Here is an 18,074-nt window from a genome sequence, read left to right on the forward strand (position 1 = left end):
AGGTCGCGGCATGGATAGGGGTAGAGGAGGATCCAGGTGAGAGAGTTAACTCTTAACTCCAAAATTATTTATTTAAGCCTGAATAAAATTATTTATGTAATAATGGTTACTTTTCTTTTGAAAACTTCTCAAAAAAAATCTTTTATACGTGTGAATATATCGCAAATTTATTCTTAAGTTCTAGCAGTTTATTGGATGATACACGATAACTTAATAAATATATGTTATAAGAAGTTTTTGAATTTGCTGAATTCAAAATTCAAAGTAGTAGATCCAATACGAAGGCTTGACAGTCGGAAAAAGAAATTTTTGTGAAACTTAGGTATTTTTGACGTCGAGAAGTCATGATAAAAAAATACATATAAAACTTTGAGAATCGAATAAGACGTCTACACTATAAGACACAAGTGGTAAAGCGCGAATAAAGCTTATTAATAAAGATTAGGCATAAGTTTTTATTTGTGAATATATGTAGTCACTGATAGTTACTTAACAGTTAATTTTAGTATTAGGAATAGGTAAAACAAGCATTGATGACAAGAGCAAGCATAGGAATTACAATGACTACGTTTACACGACTTGATTTACGCTGAAGTTATTACATCGATGTTATGAAACTGGTCAATCACAGTTATTCCATTCTTCAGAGGAATAGCTATGATTGGCCAGTTTCATAAACCGTGTAAATGTAGTCCATATGAAAAATACATTATAATGATGCTCCCATCTTGTAAAGATTAAAGAGAATTTTATTAATGTGCTCGAATTATATTTTTATTCAAATGCAATTCATTGTTTCAGAGGATCAAGCAGGGGTGGACCTAGTCGTGGAGGTGGCTTCGCTGATCGTGGTGGTCGGGGGACTGGTGGACGTGGTGGCCCTACAAAACGAGGAGGAGGCCCACCTAGCTCGAGTGGACCCTCCAAAAGGCCACGCTTCGATCAGCCGTCTTCCCAACCATCTAATGGTTATGCCACTCAACCGCCTAGGTGAATATCATAGAAACTTTCTTTTTATCGTAACATCAAAAGCATTTTTTCTTGAAAATTAAAGATTGAAAATAAAATTGACGTATATATGTAGTTTCAGTCATGTGTTTACTAAATATCGAACATTAATCAAAATTAATTTTTTATGCGAGTTTATATATTTGTAATATTTAAATTTTAAATGTATTAGTGTTTATTAAATAGGATATTTAATGAGACAATGTATATAATAGAATTATATACACACATATATACAGAGAAATATGTTCGAGAAACTTTATAGATATTAATAACAAATTCAAAAATATTGAAGATATAATAATACATTTAATAAATAGTTAAATTTATATTTTACACATAGAAGTAAAAAAACTAATTAATATAAGTATATATTAATAAGACATAAAGAAAATGAATATATTAACAATACATTTTCCTTTTGAATGATAATAGCCAAGGCGGTTACGGAGGTTCAAGTAACGCTTACAGCAGCCAACAACAACCGCAGCAGCAACAGTCAGTAGGATACGGTAGCGGTGGCTATGGCTCACAGCAAGGCTACACGCAGTCTTATCAGGGCTATGAGAGCTACCAGCAGCCCCAGGATTATGGACAAACGGTAAATGAACTTGATACGACAATATGAGACAATTCTGAAAACAATCCATAAATACGAATTATTTTCAATCATTTGAGTACTAGAATACATTCTAGATTTTTGAGCATTAAATTTAATTAAATTATTCCAAATAAATTGAAATAATTACGTAATTGTAAAATCTCGAAATAGAATTTTCTATTGATGTTAATTAAAAAATTGTTAATTGTGTTTTTTCAATCAAAGGAATCCGCCATTATTTTGTCTCTCTTGATTTCAGGGTTATCCACCGTCCGCAGCAGATAGCAGATATGGCGGGGCGTCATCAGTTCCAGCTGCAGGATTCGGCGCTAACGATCCGTACAGTTACGGTAAAGCTCCGCCGTCAGGTGAGTTGTAGACATTAAAGAGATGTTATATGCGACATGCGTCATTGTTTTTCTATTACATTTTATGTATCTTTGTCTCTCGCTAATTAATTTTGATCAATTCTTCATGATCTAATAATTCGAAGTTATTTTTTTTCCAAAATCTTCAGATCTTTAAATTTTTAATTCCAAAAGTGATATAGACCTTCCTGTAATAATTTCAAATAAAAATTCAGATCATGAAGAATTGATTAAGCTTGACGCATTTTTCGTGTAACGTTGACAGTACTTTTCACGACAGTCTCAAGTACTGATTGTGAGTACTCAAAACGTGCGATAATCCACTAATCGAGTACTCGAGCGTCGAATTGAGTAGGTCGGCAGGACACCATATACAGTTATTAATATTACATAATGCATGTCTAGCTGATTACCAGCAGGAGGCAGTGTCAACCGCGGGACCGGGGGGCGGGGCCGGTTATGTCTCTGCTAACCCATATGACGACCGATCTAATGCCAACATAATCAACCGGGGTTACTCGACGCAACCTTATGGTTAGTTGTTTCGTTCGCTGTCATCGTTCACATTATACAATTCATTAACTACGGCCGTTGGAGCGATCCTTAAGGACTCATTTATCATAGAGATGGAATATTGAATTATTTGCTCGGAGAGATTTCCAGCAAAGACGTGTCACGATATCATAAATTATGTCACAAAGTCTCATGATAGGGAATTTAAATGATTATTAATCTTGATGAAATATTAATTATAAATTTTCCATGAGAAAAGTTAGTAAAGTATCAGATTATTATGACAATAAATAGTTTATTTTGTTCTCCATGTAAAACTTCTAGCAAAACATTGAATTTAAGATATTGTATGTTGTATATGATGTGATACTCTTTTCTGACAAATAATTTTATGTCCCGATGATGAGTTCTTGAAGATCGCCACCTAATGTTTTTGTTTTCCGGGTTACATCGGAGTTAACACGATTCCGCAATAAAAGCATAAGCAATAAAGCACGATTCGATTCAGACGAGAAACGTTCTGGTTTAGACGACAGAGAAGAGAGCAAACGCACGGTCAATTTATCCGATCATCGATCTATGTTCTAGAAACTCATACTTGAATTTCTTGAAGTCTCAATATATATTAGAATTGGAATTTTTTTTAAGTTCTTAAAATTTTCTTATATCGTTATTCCTTCTCGGATATTTGGATTTTTATATTGGATTCTAGATCTGTGTAGAATTTCGAACAGTTTTTTTTTTCTCTGAATTGTATTCTACTCGCGATCGATGCGAATGAGTTGCGCAGAGTTACACATCCCATTTTGAACATATTAAGAAATCACACAAAAATTGGATACGGATCCTTTCATCGAGACACTAGCACTGCAGCACTGCCTCCTGCCATCTTTCACTCCAGGATTACAAGGTCCGTGATATGTGCAATTTCTTTCTCACCTAAAACAAAAAATATGTATAAGTGTATAAATTATCACGTTAAGTCTTTTATTATTCTTTTTTAATATATCTTCTATCATCTGATTTTATTTATAATATATATCTTGGATTTCTTAATCTGTAATTCAATATTACAATAAAGATTTCTTCGCAGTTTATTTAATTTGTAAGAAAATGTTTTTAAATTGTTTTAAGCAATTACGCGATATTAACGATTATAATTGATTAACGAACTGTCACTTCCTCGTGGAGATGCACTCTGTTTTTTATTTTGTTATGACTGCTTCGTCGTTAAATCGACCGTTATATCACGATAAAGCTTTTTTTTTTTTTTTCGTTATTTCGTTCGACTCGTTTCAGATATTTCTCGTCTGAGTCATTCGCTTCTATATTTTCGGTATTTTTCATGAAGCGTTGTTTGATAAATACGTTTTTCTTGTGATTACAGATTATCCGAGTCAGGACGGTGTTTATGGGAAACAGGATTATGGTAAGTACAACTCGCAGTTCAGAAAAGTTCATTGATCAGAGGAAAACAAATTTAGCTAAGTCGATTGGAAAAGGAAATTGTGTTTATGTAGAATCTATACGTGAAAGATACTAAATAAGTAACAATATATAACATACAAAAGAAACATCAGAAAGTACAAAAAAGATATCATAAACGACATATGTTAGTGTATTAATTTATATGCAAGATTTGTACGTACTTTTGAAAAGTGTAGGGCATTCTATAAAATTTAGGAAACTTTTGGATAATTAATCGGTGAAATTTCATTATATACAAAACAATAATCAAAGACATTATTAAAGATGATTCCGAGAGATTTATGAATTTGAGAATTGCGATTTCCTAAATTATAAGGTCAGAAATCAAATTTAGTTAAACCATGTCGTTTAAAAACCAAGTGAAAATTACAGTCAGTACTGAACACAATGTAACGACTTGTAACGCAAAAAATATATGTACCTGTAGGGCTATTATAGACGATATTAATTTAATTATCTAGTTATGCGTTAGGTACGAGTGCAACATTACAAGAAATATTTAATAACGACATTATCAACAGCTATTCTTAGTACACCGAAATGTTTGTTGCAATATGTCTTACGAGAACACTCGCAGTACTAAAAGTATTTGCAGTTCTACAAAAAAGCGTTTATATTATTACAAGAGCATTTGCGATATTACAAAATCATAATAGCAAAGAAAGATTCTTATAAGTTTATCCACTTGAACATGATATTTTTGCAATATTCTAGCGTTAATAAGATTAAAAGACTGTCCACAAAGATATTTGCATCACAGAGCTAATCTACAAGAAGTCCATTTTTTCCAGTATTTAAGAATCAAAGACAAATGAAGTTGTGATATACATTCATTGTACACATACACATACACACGTCGAAAACGTCGAAAAAAATAGTAGGCAGGTAAAGAATTGGTAGCGATATCGTACAAGGATCTATATAAGTAGGCCGTTCAGTTTTATGTATATGTAGAGAAGCAAGAACACTAATTATATTTCTCGAGTAATGGAACGGAGGAGCTATGGTTGTTTCCAGGTGGCAGTGCTGGTTACCAAAACGCCCAGTCTCAGCGACGTTATTAAAGATATCCGTCACTTAATCAATATCCGCTCATTAATTTTGTATCTAAGTAGACAACAATTCTCCCAGGCGAAAAGAAAAAAAAAACGTAGAAAACAGATCGAATCTATCTCCCGTCGCACGATAAAGGGAATAATGCTTTCTCCTTTTAAAACTGCGAAATACATTTGTTGATAGAAGAACGATGACAATCGAGGAATCTTGAAGCAAGGTGACGTAAAATTGTAAAATTGGAATGCACACGCTTGTATAGCGAGGGATTTATCTCGCTTTTCGCAAAAACTGATCTGATCACACGTATCAAAAAAGTTGGGAATTAATACTGTTAGACATATAATATATATATTCGTAATTATTTTATATATGAATATACCTTGTCTTTTGCTGAATGCACTTTTTCAATTGACGTATGTATTGGAAGAATTATTTTACTTTAAACAATTTTCAAAAGATCTTCTCAGTGACTCCCAGCTTTCCTAAGTCACTGCTCCGCGTCACTTTGCTCCCAAGATTTTTTTCACTTCCGCTTGCTTTGTCTTCGTCTCGTGCACATTGAATGAATTTGATTGATATATATTGCTTGACGATATAGGGAATACATATTTTATACTTGACAATTAGCAATTAATACACACTACAATTATTTCACTACGTCGCCTGTACGACAATCTAGAATTAAGTCCCGGTCGAGCGATTAATTTTCTCGACCGTTTTCTTCACTATTTGCGTAGCGTAATTTATCACAACAGTAATAACTAAAAAGAAATCAGCAATGACAAAAGCGATAACGACGACACTGTAAAGTCGGCGTCCTGTTTTGTAAATAGAAATCATAAATAAACCCTTTTTTTGTGGAGAGGAAAAGTTATGGCAAAGCACGCGATATATGGAATTGTGTACTCTATCCCTGAAGGCTTAGAAGGAGAATAACGTTAAACACTGACATAAGCACTTCTTAATATATATGTCTTAACATTTATTCATTTTGATTAACTGATATCTAAAGTTTATTCAATTAGATTTAATTGAAAATATTGAAGATTATTTTGAAACTATTGGAAATATTTTATAACTTATTGTAATACTTGTTTGCCAAAATTTTATTGTTTACTGTAATTTTTTGTTAATATTAGATTCATCCATTTTATAACTTATGATTACATAAATAATAATTCTGCAATCTACAACTTGGGCAAATAACCGTCACGGTCACCGACCGTCATCGATGATCAGTCATTAGCAGTTTATCAATGTCATACTGGATAATCGTCAATTAACAATTAAATTAATTAAATTCTTATGAAATAATTTTTCATGAGATTTAACAAAGTTAGGAATTTTGTTGTCTTTTCTTTAACGATTAGCTACGATTGCAGAAAAAAATGTGAGTCTCGGTATGAGATTTCTTTTCCCAGCAGAGAATCCGACCAGGAGTCGAATAGTATAATGAATTTAATAATGCAGCTATACAATGTCTAATCCTCTGTCGTGCATTATTTTATATTAATTAACGAAACTCGCTTGAAATAATTTGTACTGTTTATTGTATATGATACATCTTTTACGAATAACTCTATATAGCGCATCATGTTGTTATGTCCCGATCTATTGTAAACGATCGCTCGATGAAAATGAAAGAAACATTGAAAAAAAATGAAGATCGAGAACATCAATACATCAAAGACTTATACCCTTACCCTTATTGTCACCTTACCTTATAGCACGAGAAACAGAGAAAAAGTGGACGAGAAACACGCAAAAACCAGCAACTGCCCTAGGAAGACAAGCTAATCAAAAAGACTGAATATGGGCGAATAAGTATGATAATTGAGACGAAAGATTATCTCGGTAATATAGTAATAAAAAGTAGGTATATATGTGAACATTTTTAGGAAACATGGTAGATTAAATGCCATTTCGGACCGAGCCATTCTTTCGTCTATGAATTCTTCGATCGTTTGCAGTCGATTTTTTCTTTAACGAAGGTATCGAAAGCATTGTTAGATTGTAAGCAGTCTAGAATGAAAGATTTCTCAGAAAGAGTAAGTCTTAAAGATGTGGCGATTTTGTAAGAGTCGAAGATTAATTAGAGATATATTCAATGTTAAAAATTGTTGAAACGGATATTGACCTCTTCTTCGACGTTTTCAGTAAGGAAAAATCGACTCTGAACTGTAAAATACATGGACGAAAGATGAAGACTCATTTAAGAAATCATAATGTCCAGTTAGAAATATTTAGTTAGAAAAAGGTAAAAGTAAAAATTAGATAACATTTGAAGAAAATTATGTGAGTTTGTGAAAGTGTTTGTAAGTTTAAAGATTTTATTCTAAAAGCATATAACAAATTTCACATATCTATTAATTTCAAAATAACGTTACTATTTCAGGAATATTTCACCCCTGAGTCATACGTAAACGTAGCGTTGGAAATAATTGACAAGCCCAGATAAGGCCCGACATCTCTTAGTTTCTAAAAGTTCAATCATTATTAGTACACAATATTATTTGAATATTATTACTTAAGAAATATGATATAAATATATTTATAGAGCAATATATGAGTACAATATGATACGAATGCAATTATAGAGCAATATAATAAGTTTATTATAGAGTCATATGAGTTCAATTATAGAGCAGTATCATTCGAGTACAATTACAGAGTAATATCATGAGTGTAATTGTAGAACATGTGGAGTTTAAGCAGCGGAAGGTACTTAAAAGTACTAATAATGACCAAATTTGATGAAAATCAAGTTTATTTCACAGGCGTAGCAACATGCTGAGATACTTAACAAACAATGAATGAAAGTCAGAGGGTGAGAGACAGAAAGTGTCGTTCTTCCAGCAAGAAACACGTCAAATTTGCTAAGTCATCCACCCTCACTTAAAAGAGAAAAGACAAATCGAATAAATAGTGGATGCAGTCCAGTTAGCGCTATTCAAAATAGTTTAAAAATAATTTTAATAAAGTTAGAAGATTCGTACCATTCGTATTCTACTATCGAAATCTAATATTGCGTTAATTAGACTGGCATTCAAAGTGAGTAAAATTATTTTCGTTAATTATACATATACTTGAAAACAGTAGAAATTAGCTAAAGTCCTTAAGTTTATAAATAATTACTTAAAATTCACCTTGTTAATCATATATGTACAATTCATATGGAAAATAAGTAAAGAAAGAATAACTTGTTATATAAAAAGTACTTTTTTGTGCACACAATTTTTTTTTTAAATTGCGTACCACCTGAAACCGAATAACGATAAATCAAAGATGATTGTCAATCAATGATAAATATTAATGTGAAGTACATGAGAAAATGAGAATGGGAAAGAGAACAAACAAGAAAAGTAATGAAACTAACGCGCGCAATGCGAAACACTAAATATTAGAAATGAAAGTCAAATGCTCGAGTATACCTCAACCCAAAAGCTCAGGTGAGTAAATACAAATAAATATCTATCCATTCTTTGTGAACAGCTATCTATTTCCGAAGAGGACATATATTTATATATTTATGTATATATACATATATATATCTATCAGAATTTATTATAAGAGTAATCGAATTAATTAGTTAATAGACGGAACTTCGAACTACTGCATTTATCGAGTGTAAAAGTGAATTTAGCGAAATAACAAACGTAATGACAATTAATTGCAATACAGCGGATCTTTGAAAGGCGTCCTAATGTATCACAAGCGATCGAATTGCTTGAGAAGTAGATTCCATTCGATATTGTAACAAGCCCAATTGCGTTTCTTTATTTTTATGTCTCTTATAAAGATGTAGCACAGGGAGTGAGATAAAATCACTACGACTGAATAAAGATACATCAGAAAGACGAGTGGAAGATTCATAAATTCACACCTTTCACAAGTATATTCGCAGTTAACAACCGTTATCGTTACAATATGCTCTCCCATAGATGAATTATCTTGCCGTTTTTAACGCGCACGGCGGACGTTAGACCGAGAGAAATAACTAAAAGCGCTAAAGTTAGGGAGGCGCCAAAGGAAATGAAAACTGATTCACTCGATAATCAAGTAGACACGATTTTGAGTAAACGAGCAATGTTGCAAACGACACTTCGTAAAGATATAGACAAAATTAGCTTAAATCTCTCAGACGAGTGCGAAATTGATTCCACAGTTTGACCGCTCGGCTCCTGTTTGATTTATCGATGTTGCTTTCTCTAGGTTGATCATAACGGCAACAACTGTGACGCTCAACGAGATCATCATCCACATGGAATCATCGATTATAAATCACCGCATGACCGATATCGCAATCATGAGAACCAGAAAAATCACAAACCTGGTGAGCTAGAATTAATCATGAATATATTAATGCTGCGTACATTAATAGTATATTTCTAGTAGTACACTCTTTAATTTTCTTGGAGTGAAATCTCACTCCGAGAGAGTGAAAATATTTCACTTTTTAGAAAAGTGACAATTTTCACTCTAAAGAGTTTATTTTCGCTCCAAAAAATTTGGGGAGTATATACCAATAATATACTTAAAGTATATACTAATAATATATGTATATATCTATAGTATATATTAATATATAGTATACTTATATATATTTATTGCTGTTTTAGCATTGTACATCTCGCAGATATAATATATTCCATACATCACGTGCTTTGTACAGGTGAATAGGAGTCGCATTTTAGAGATATGAATTATATTTGTATAAGAAATTTTGCTCTTTTTTTCTTGAATGATTCTTCCTGGCCATTTAATTGTCTCATCTTGCTGTCGATTATCTTAACGGTTCTGGTTCCAGTTTATATTTTTTAAGATTATTTGATGTAGAACTCTTAAATTTGAAGAGGGATTATCGTTTTTGTTTTAGTTTTAGTTTTCAAAAAAAGAAACATGAATTTTCAATTTTTATTTTTTATATATAGATCCTAACTTTTATCTGTTAACTTTGTAAATAAATTTATATGTTTTTAATATTAAATTGTGTATGAAATGTTAACATTGGGATGCAAAAATAAAAGCTGTTTATTATATATCGCTACATTACATATGATGGTTTTAAATATTTTAATACCAAGAACGAGTTACAAATCTTTTTCAGGTTCATTCTTTTAGCGAGTAGAAATAAAGATAATATTGTTCATTGTTATAAAGACCGTTATATACGAATTTAAGGTTTAAATACAAAATTATGTGATATATGCACTTCGATCGATAAAATATTTAATACATATTCTGATAAAAATCTAGTAACATTAGTTAGATATTTTATTGATTAAAAGATACTTATGTGTTTCATTTAGAATATCTTTAATTTGTCGATTAACATAATCAATAATTATGTATATATATATATATATAATACATGTACTATTTTTAGATAGAATTCTTAAAATTACAGTTTTATTATTTAACACGTACAGACGAAAAGACTAAAGACAACAATTGTTCAGTTCAAACTATGAATTTTATATGTATATATAATACACGTATATGTTGTATATGTGTATTATATTCGTAAAGGAGATCGAAGGCATTTAATTATTCTTTGTTCAAAAGGCTCTACAGAAAATAATATAGAACTTGAATAGAGAGAAGTACGAAAAGTAGCATTCTACTTTGTCAAAAGAAAGAAAAATAAAATAAAGTGTAATATACATATATCAATGAGTATCATCCATATTTTTTTGCAATTCTTTTACTCTATTCAAGCGTTCTTTTGCATGGGCTAACCATACTTTAATAGGACCTGTAAGTTCGTCGTCTGTTGCATTTGGATGTGAATTTCGCAACACAACTGGAAAAAATAACATTTTTTTCATTAGACCTTCATTATTTCTTAACAAATTAGAACAGATATCTAAGTAATTTTTAAGAAGTGATAATTTATTGTATACTTTATTTACGAGTATATTACGTAATATATACGAGAGTTAACTAAAAAATATTTATAATTATAAACATTTATTGAGATAAACACTAAATATTTATTGAAATAAACACTAGATATTTACGGATATTTGTAAAGAAATAATAATATTATTTAGTAAATATAAAGATTTTGTAAAAAAAAAAAAACTTTACTTACTCATAATTACTTTGCATATCTCCAGTGCTGAGAAAACTAGTTTCTTTTTCGCTCCATGCCAACTGTATTTTATTGCCAGTTCATTTGATAATGTGACTCTTGCCAATCGTATGCAAGATGATCTAATATGTTCAGATGTTACACGATTCAATTGTTTAATCTACAATTATTAAAAATTAGGATTACTTTTTTAATTTATTGAGTAGATCACAAATTGTTATCCTTCATTGTTTCGAAGATACTTTATAATATTGAAATACAAACATTAGACCTACCATTTGATTTCGATACTCTGAATCCTCTTTTAATTTTGTCTCCATTATTTTTAAATCATTTTCGTCTTTCAACGGTAAATCAGTAAAAACATCAATATTTTCTTTGTTTTCCACTACATTGTTCGAAATTGCAAGCTTTTGTAAAACAGTCATTTGAAATAGGTTCATATCATTTACTATTACTTTTAAAGTTTTTTCTATATTTACTAGTTTCCGTATGACAAAATGTTGAAAATTGTTAACTTCTGTAAGACATTAAAAACATTTTATTTGTATATTTAATTGATATTTACTTTTATCCCATAAAATATTAAATCTTTAAAAAATTCGACAGATTAAGAAAAATATTATGCAAAATTGTTCAAGAGTAAATTATAATATACGTACAATAAATAAATATAGTGAATATATATATATATATAATTGCATATACTAACTTTGTTCGAAACTTGGCACTGCTAATGGCTCACTATTATCATCTTCGTTTTTTTCTTCAACGTTAGATGAATTTTTATCACATTGTGGATCTGAAAATAAAAAAATAATATTATCATTATTATTTCATTATAATTTTAACATTGATTTGGTTACATATACGATAATTATGTAATCATCTACTTAGTCAGAAACAGTTCATCGAAAAAACGTCGTTTCGATGTCGGAAAAGTCGAAAATTTTTTGAATTTCTGTTAATTTCAATGGATTTTTTGCTTCAATTTCGATTAATATTTTCAAGTTAAAAATATATTCTTGAATCAATCTTTCAAAACAATATTTAAATCTTCTCAGCATAAAGAGTTTAAACAATTCTTTTTAAGTCTCCGAATTATGAAATGTATTCTTCTTCTATCCCATTTGCAAAATATTTATCATAATTATTTAAATTACAAATATTGAGAAAATCGCAATATAAGGGATAATTTTTTAATAGACGTGACAACAGTGTCTAGATTGTGATGAACTAACATCTTTAAACTGATTTAAGACTCGATAAGGCTGATAAGGCTTGTATTTAGTGCTTTATTCGTGATTTACTGTATAGTAGTCGACTGTCGAAATAAAATCGAAAGAATGTCGATTTGGTCTTTGAACGAAAACCTCCAAAATATAAGATTATGTATAACATATATATTCACCAAAAATATTGAAAAATGTATTAAACTCTCATTATACTCTTTACACACTTTTTATTCAAGAACTAAAGTTAATAAGTAGCGCGTTACTTGTAGCGTCGTTATCGTTACAATTACTTTTTTGTAATTAATGAATGTGTAACGATGTTACATTTTCTTATTTATAACGTTAATGTAACGCAATTAATTTTCTGGATAACGGCATAATATAATTATTTTAGAATAGATAACATTATGACTGTACAAGAAATAAATTCATTGTTAATCGTATAAAATGGAAGGAAAAATAAAAATTGATTGCATACTAACCTTGTTTTTCATTCAAGTTCGAATTTGAGAGTGGGTCTTTATTACTGTCATTATCATTGTTTCCAGAATGGATGTCTTCTATATTGACAAAGGATATATTTTGTGAAGCTGAAAGGATGTTAACATTATTGCTATGTACAATTTTAAAATTGATCAATCTAAATGTATAATTATATATTTATATTTTTATCAATGTTGTAAAATACAAAATTATAGAAAATAGAATGAAATAGAATATTTCGATAGTTTTATTTTTGTCGTATGTAGCCACCTCTTGTAAATTATAATTGCCATCGTACATTATTACTGAATTCAATATCTCATTTAAAATTATTTCATGTTTTCGTAATTGTGAAACAAAAAAATTCAATACTTTTCTATTATCTCAGTATTGGTATTATTCAGAAAATTTTAATGTCAAATTTAAATATTTTTCCTTGTTTGCGTATTTTTTATCTTTCTTTGATATGTCATTATTACTTTACTTTATATTCAACTTTATATTCCATGAAAATAAAATACAAAAATTAAAAAGAATATGATTTGATTATTTATCCTTTTAAATTTACTTTACAAGAAAGCTTTTTAATTGTTAATAATATAAAGATTATAATGTACGGGAAAAATTGATAGAAAATTTGCTATAAAATGTGTCAAAAATTAACTGTTCGCGCAATAATAATGATGGATATATATATATGTATGTATTACATATAAAAGTGCAAGTATATCTACGTATTTGTGTATGTACTTATGATATAAAGCATATAAAATATGTATCCGTGAATAATAGTCTTTCTCCTAGATTTAATAAAAATATAAAATCATATATGATGACATATTTGATTCTTATAGATAGAGATAAATAGACACATCTTTTATCTTGTTTTACTTATATGTAGGAGGGGATAAATCATTGTCCTCGAGTGTACGTATACTTTATACAAATTAGTCTTACCATTGAAATTTATTTCGACAAAAATTGTACATACCTAATTCATCTTCCTTTTCTTTTTTTACGTTGCAATCATCTAACATTGTAATATTCTCTGTGCTTAGACATTCTATATCATGAATGCGATTCAAATCTGTAATGCATAAAATGATACTTCATTATTGAAACATCCTATTCTTTCTTAGTTTATTATTTCTACAATTAATACTCTTTTCTACTTTTTATTTCTGTTAATGTTTTTGTGCTATTACCTTCTTGTATATTTTTTGCGATTTTCTGTTTTTTTGCAATAGATGTAGAGAGACACATGGAATAATGTCTTTTTATAGGAGGGCTTAGGATTTTAATAGAATTGTCATCTGACAGTTCGTCATCACTGTCCAAGAGTTTAGCAGCTCTAATTTTTCTTGTTTTTTTAAGATACTTTTCTTTTTCCGTACTGGAACTCAAATTTGACAATTTTTCAGCTTCTTTTAACTTTTGCTGTGCCACTGTATAATTAGCTACAACATAATATAATCCTGATAAAAACATGTATTATTGTTGTATATTATTAAAAAATATAAAAATATATTAATATTAGATTAATGTTGCAGACGAAATGGCCATTTATTTTTAATTTTGAATTTAAATTTTCATTCGACATATTTTATATACATCTTGTTAATCGAAATAGTTCCCATCCAATACTCTTTCTCCAACGTAATACAAGTGCATCAATGTCTTTTATATAGAAATTAGAAGAGCAAATTGAATGCACCTTTCATGTCACTTTCTATTTGGAATATTTTTTCACGTAAAAAGCTACTCAGATGCTTAAACAAGTGGTAATTTGTTGGAGAAAGATCAGGAAAATAAAAAAGGTAAGGGGAATTTTGCGTTTATTCTAATAATTTTTTTTAGTTTTGCAGAATGCGGTCCAGCATTATCATAGAATAATAACGTGCCACGTCTATTGTCAAATTTTTTCACTTTCCCCATAACTTTGAGGTGAACAGTCGAATAGTAAATATTGATGCTGCGCAATATCTTGAACTGATAAACGTGAGTCTACTTCAATCATATCTTTCAAAATATTGTCCAACTACTGACGGCCTAAAGCCGTGAGGCAAATTGTCGAAGTTCGTATCACCAGACCGAAACTTTTCGAACCAACGTCTGATAGTTTGATCATTTACAGAAGGATTTATACTTTATATTGTCCCGGCCGCATTATGACTATGTTTGAATTCATACAGCAATATTATCCGCATTTTCTTACTTTCCATGTCGAGGAAACAGCGATTTTTAACAATGTAAATACTGTGATAAAAATAAGATTTATGCATATATTTTATAAATCATTCATGTAATGATACTTGTATGAAAAAGAAGCTAAATTACTCGGCAGGAAAATTTTAATTATTAAAAACGGCCATTTTATCTACAATAACCCGATATTATACGTATATCGAAAAGTAACGATAAAGTATCTCAGAGAAGAATATAATATAACATTATATATATATACTTACTATATATTCCATATATTTTTCGAATGGGATGTTTAATCCAAGTAGATTCCGGCTCTTCCATTAACTTCACCGCTTTGTCATATCGCTTGTAATTTGTAAAATTTGGCCAAACGGCTTTCATTACATTTAGATCCAACCAATTACATGGAATCATTTGATGACCATCTTCAAATTCAACGACTGCGTAAAATTTTCCGTCAGTCATTCTGTTTGAATAAACATAAATTATATTTTGGTATTTTTAAAGAAAATTATTGCATATCACATGGCAATTTGAAATATTTCCTAATAACATTTTTTAATAACTATGATTTCAGATCCATGTGATTTTTCCCTGAGGCAGAAATGTAAAAAGTGAAAATTTTTATTAATGAAATTAATGGAGAAATTTTTCACCTTTCTTGTTTCATTTTAAAGGAAAAGTTATATGATTGATATCCTGAACGTACCAATCATGTAACATAAGTAAAAATTATGAATTTCAAGTGATATAAATTTCAAGAAGATGGATAAAGGACGCTGAATAAATTTTTTCTTCCAAAAATTTATAACCATTGCAATAATTAGATTTTACATCAAAATATGTCAGAATAAGATATAAAAATGTAAACATGATGAATATCTTTTTTGTGAATTATAGATTTTTTGATAATTTAATACTTTTATATGCAAAATAACTAGAAGAATCATATTAAGTAAAAAATATATTTCCGTAGAATAATTATGTAAAAAAAATATAAATTCATAAAAAAAATAATCATGTAATCTTGAAAAATCGATTTTCGAAAATTAATTTTATCATTATTTATCTCCTTTTTACATTTTTTCGAAAACACTCTTTTTGAAAATAATTAACTGTATCACTTAAATAAAACATCTTGTATATTATTATATAAAAATTATATATTATATTTATATATACAATTTCGAAGTTATTCTTCATGGTAGAAGATGCAAAGTAAATTTGAAAAGTTTGATATCCCAAAAAATTCAACTCTTATATTATTAAATACATAAAAAGGATAATAATAGAGTTACAATGTCTCGAATATTCTCCGAATTTTACGTTTGCTATATAAGTTTACTCGCAAGTGGAATTGATCCATACAATTCTCGAGTATAGTATAACATGCCTGCAGAGTGCAGACCAATGTAAGGCTTAACACATTGCAGACACACACAGTTTATAAATATACATTCTTGATTTTACATTCAAAGACTGTCCCTATATTCAATTCTATTCTACTTGATACTAGACCCTAAAAGGGTCAGATGACCATCAAGGGGTTCTACTGCTGAATATCGTTCGGCTGAATCGGTTCCTGGTTCACCTGGTTGAGGGACTGGAAGCCCCTCAAAAAACTCAGAAGAAAAAGAAGAAAAGAATTCCGCAAGTTAAATACATCGAATTTATTTTATTCATATTTAGTTCTAGTTAAGGAGTTGGTAGTTAGGCATCCTCTTAAAAAGAAGAAACTATTTTCGCAAGTAAGGATAACCTCAAATTTGTATACGATATAGTTTTATCATAATTGTTAAATATATTTAACAAATATGATATAATTTATTTATAGAAATATCCGATATTTTCAGATAATATAATATCGAATATAATATTAAGTAAAAAAGAAGGAATACCTCTGACAAAATCACGTTTTCCTCGTAACTGTAGAACAAATTCGTAGGGATCGGAATTAGAATTACGTATCTAGATGGCATTAGTTTACATATATAATGTTCATTTCTATATTCTGCGTACGTTCTGAAAATATACAACTCAATACCTAAAAGTATCGGAGATATATTTGTATAAGTATATAAATTATATCATATTTGTTAATGTACATATTTGTTAATTAACCTTCTGAGGACCGGCATGTTTTTGATCGACTTTTTTATTTTAAGGACTAGAACTTTTTTGTCAATTGGCCTGTTCTTTTTGGCTGAACTTTTGCACCAGTTCATCCTTCTTCCTTTTCTCTCCAGGAGGAAAGAAGAGGAAGAAAGATGAACTGGTGCAAAAGTTCAGCCAAAAAGAACAGCCCTAATATCATGGGGTTGAGTGGCGAAAAAGGTGGCGCCACTGTCAAGTCCCTAAAGGGGCTTCCTCTAGAGATTAAAGGCCATGGCACATAAAAAAACTTGAGCCTTAAGCCTTAAGCCCGCACGAGATACTACATAATGATACTGCGTATATACAAAGGATATCATACGAATGTTCTCACGAATTAGCTATAATCACAGTACAAGAACCGGAGTTTATATGAATATATCCCATATATGAGATATTACTTACATTGCTATTCAAACATTTTTTTGTAAATGGAGGGTGTACGAAGATAAGAGAGAGATAGAATATCGAAGCTCTCACTTTCATAATTCGTATATTTTGAACGCGCATGCGTTAGCTACATATGTGTATACATACTACATACATCGCATGGATCACATGGCGTATATATAGGCTACAATACGTGTCCTTGTTTATCCTGTAAGTTAAACAAAGACTTCTATCGTATAGGTCGCGGACTAAGCGCACGGTGTAAACGTAGCCATAGTGCATTTGAAAATAAGTTTGGCTACTGAGCCAGCAAAAGAAGCAAATATATACGTAAGAATAAAATTTATTTATTTATAAAATTGGCGAGTATTTTGTAAAAAATGGGCGCTTCTCAGCCTTGTGTCCACGTAAAAAATCGTGAGTTTTTTTTCTCTTCCCGAATCATTTATGAATAACACGTGAAAAACCGAGCGTGAGCT

At 29.8% G+C, this 18,074-nt stretch overlaps 2 protein-coding genes across 2 annotated transcripts in view; one reads left to right on the forward strand and one right to left on the reverse strand.

The window, feature by feature from the left end:
* Positions 1 to 7,542, forward strand: part of LOC108721844 (translation initiation factor IF-2) — a 10,619-nt gene extending 3,077 nt beyond the window's left edge. Inside the window, exons 5-11 of the mRNA XM_018446616.1 lie at positions 3 to 36; positions 802 to 990; positions 1,444 to 1,609; positions 1,869 to 1,977; positions 2,383 to 2,511; positions 3,878 to 3,919; positions 6,762 to 7,542. Coding sequence (XP_018302118.1) covers positions 3 to 36; positions 802 to 990; positions 1,444 to 1,609; positions 1,869 to 1,977; positions 2,383 to 2,511; positions 3,878 to 3,919; positions 6,762 to 6,844 — 752 coding nt within the window. The 3' untranslated portion in view covers positions 6,845 to 7,542. The remainder of the gene's footprint in view (positions 1 to 2; positions 37 to 801; positions 991 to 1,443; positions 1,610 to 1,868; positions 1,978 to 2,382; positions 2,512 to 3,877; positions 3,920 to 6,761) is intronic.
* A 3,021-nt stretch (positions 7,543 to 10,563) lies between these two features.
* On the reverse strand, positions 10,564 to 17,015 carry LOC108721851 (uncharacterized). The gene is made up of 9 exons (XM_018446627.1): positions 16,953 to 17,015; positions 15,315 to 15,520; positions 14,052 to 14,303; positions 13,838 to 13,933; positions 12,846 to 12,953; positions 11,841 to 11,930; positions 11,404 to 11,648; positions 11,129 to 11,288; positions 10,564 to 10,837 (listed from the first exon to the last, which is right to left on the reverse strand). The coding sequence occupies exons 2-9, from the start codon at positions 15,517 to 15,519 to the stop codon at positions 10,704 to 10,706; spliced, it is 1,290 nt and encodes a 429-aa protein (XP_018302129.1). The 5' UTR covers position 15,520; positions 16,953 to 17,015; the 3' UTR covers positions 10,564 to 10,703.
* Positions 17,016 to 18,074: the final 1,059 nt, after the last annotated feature.

The sequence above is a fragment of the Mycetomoellerius zeteki genome, unplaced genomic scaffold (genome assembly GCF_001594055.1).
Source record: "Mycetomoellerius zeteki isolate Tzet28-1 unplaced genomic scaffold, Tzet1.0 scaffold186, whole genome shotgun sequence".
NCBI classification, from domain to species: Eukaryota; Metazoa; Arthropoda; class Insecta; order Hymenoptera; family Formicidae; genus Mycetomoellerius; species Mycetomoellerius zeteki.

Bases quoted from the DNA above. Each gene is read 5' to 3' on its own strand.
- LOC108721851 (XM_018446627.1), bottom strand. From the start codon at position 15,519: ATGACTGACGGAAAATTTTACGCAGTCGTTGAATTTGAAGATGGTCAT. The intron at 14,304-15,314 runs GTAAGTATATAT...ATTATGTTGTAG, and splicing joins AAAAATATATGGAATATATA to CTAATTATACAGTGGCACAG. The intron at 13,934-14,051 runs GTAATAGCACAA...TATGCATTACAG, and splicing joins CGCAAAAAATATACAAGAAG to ATTTGAATCGCATTCATGAT.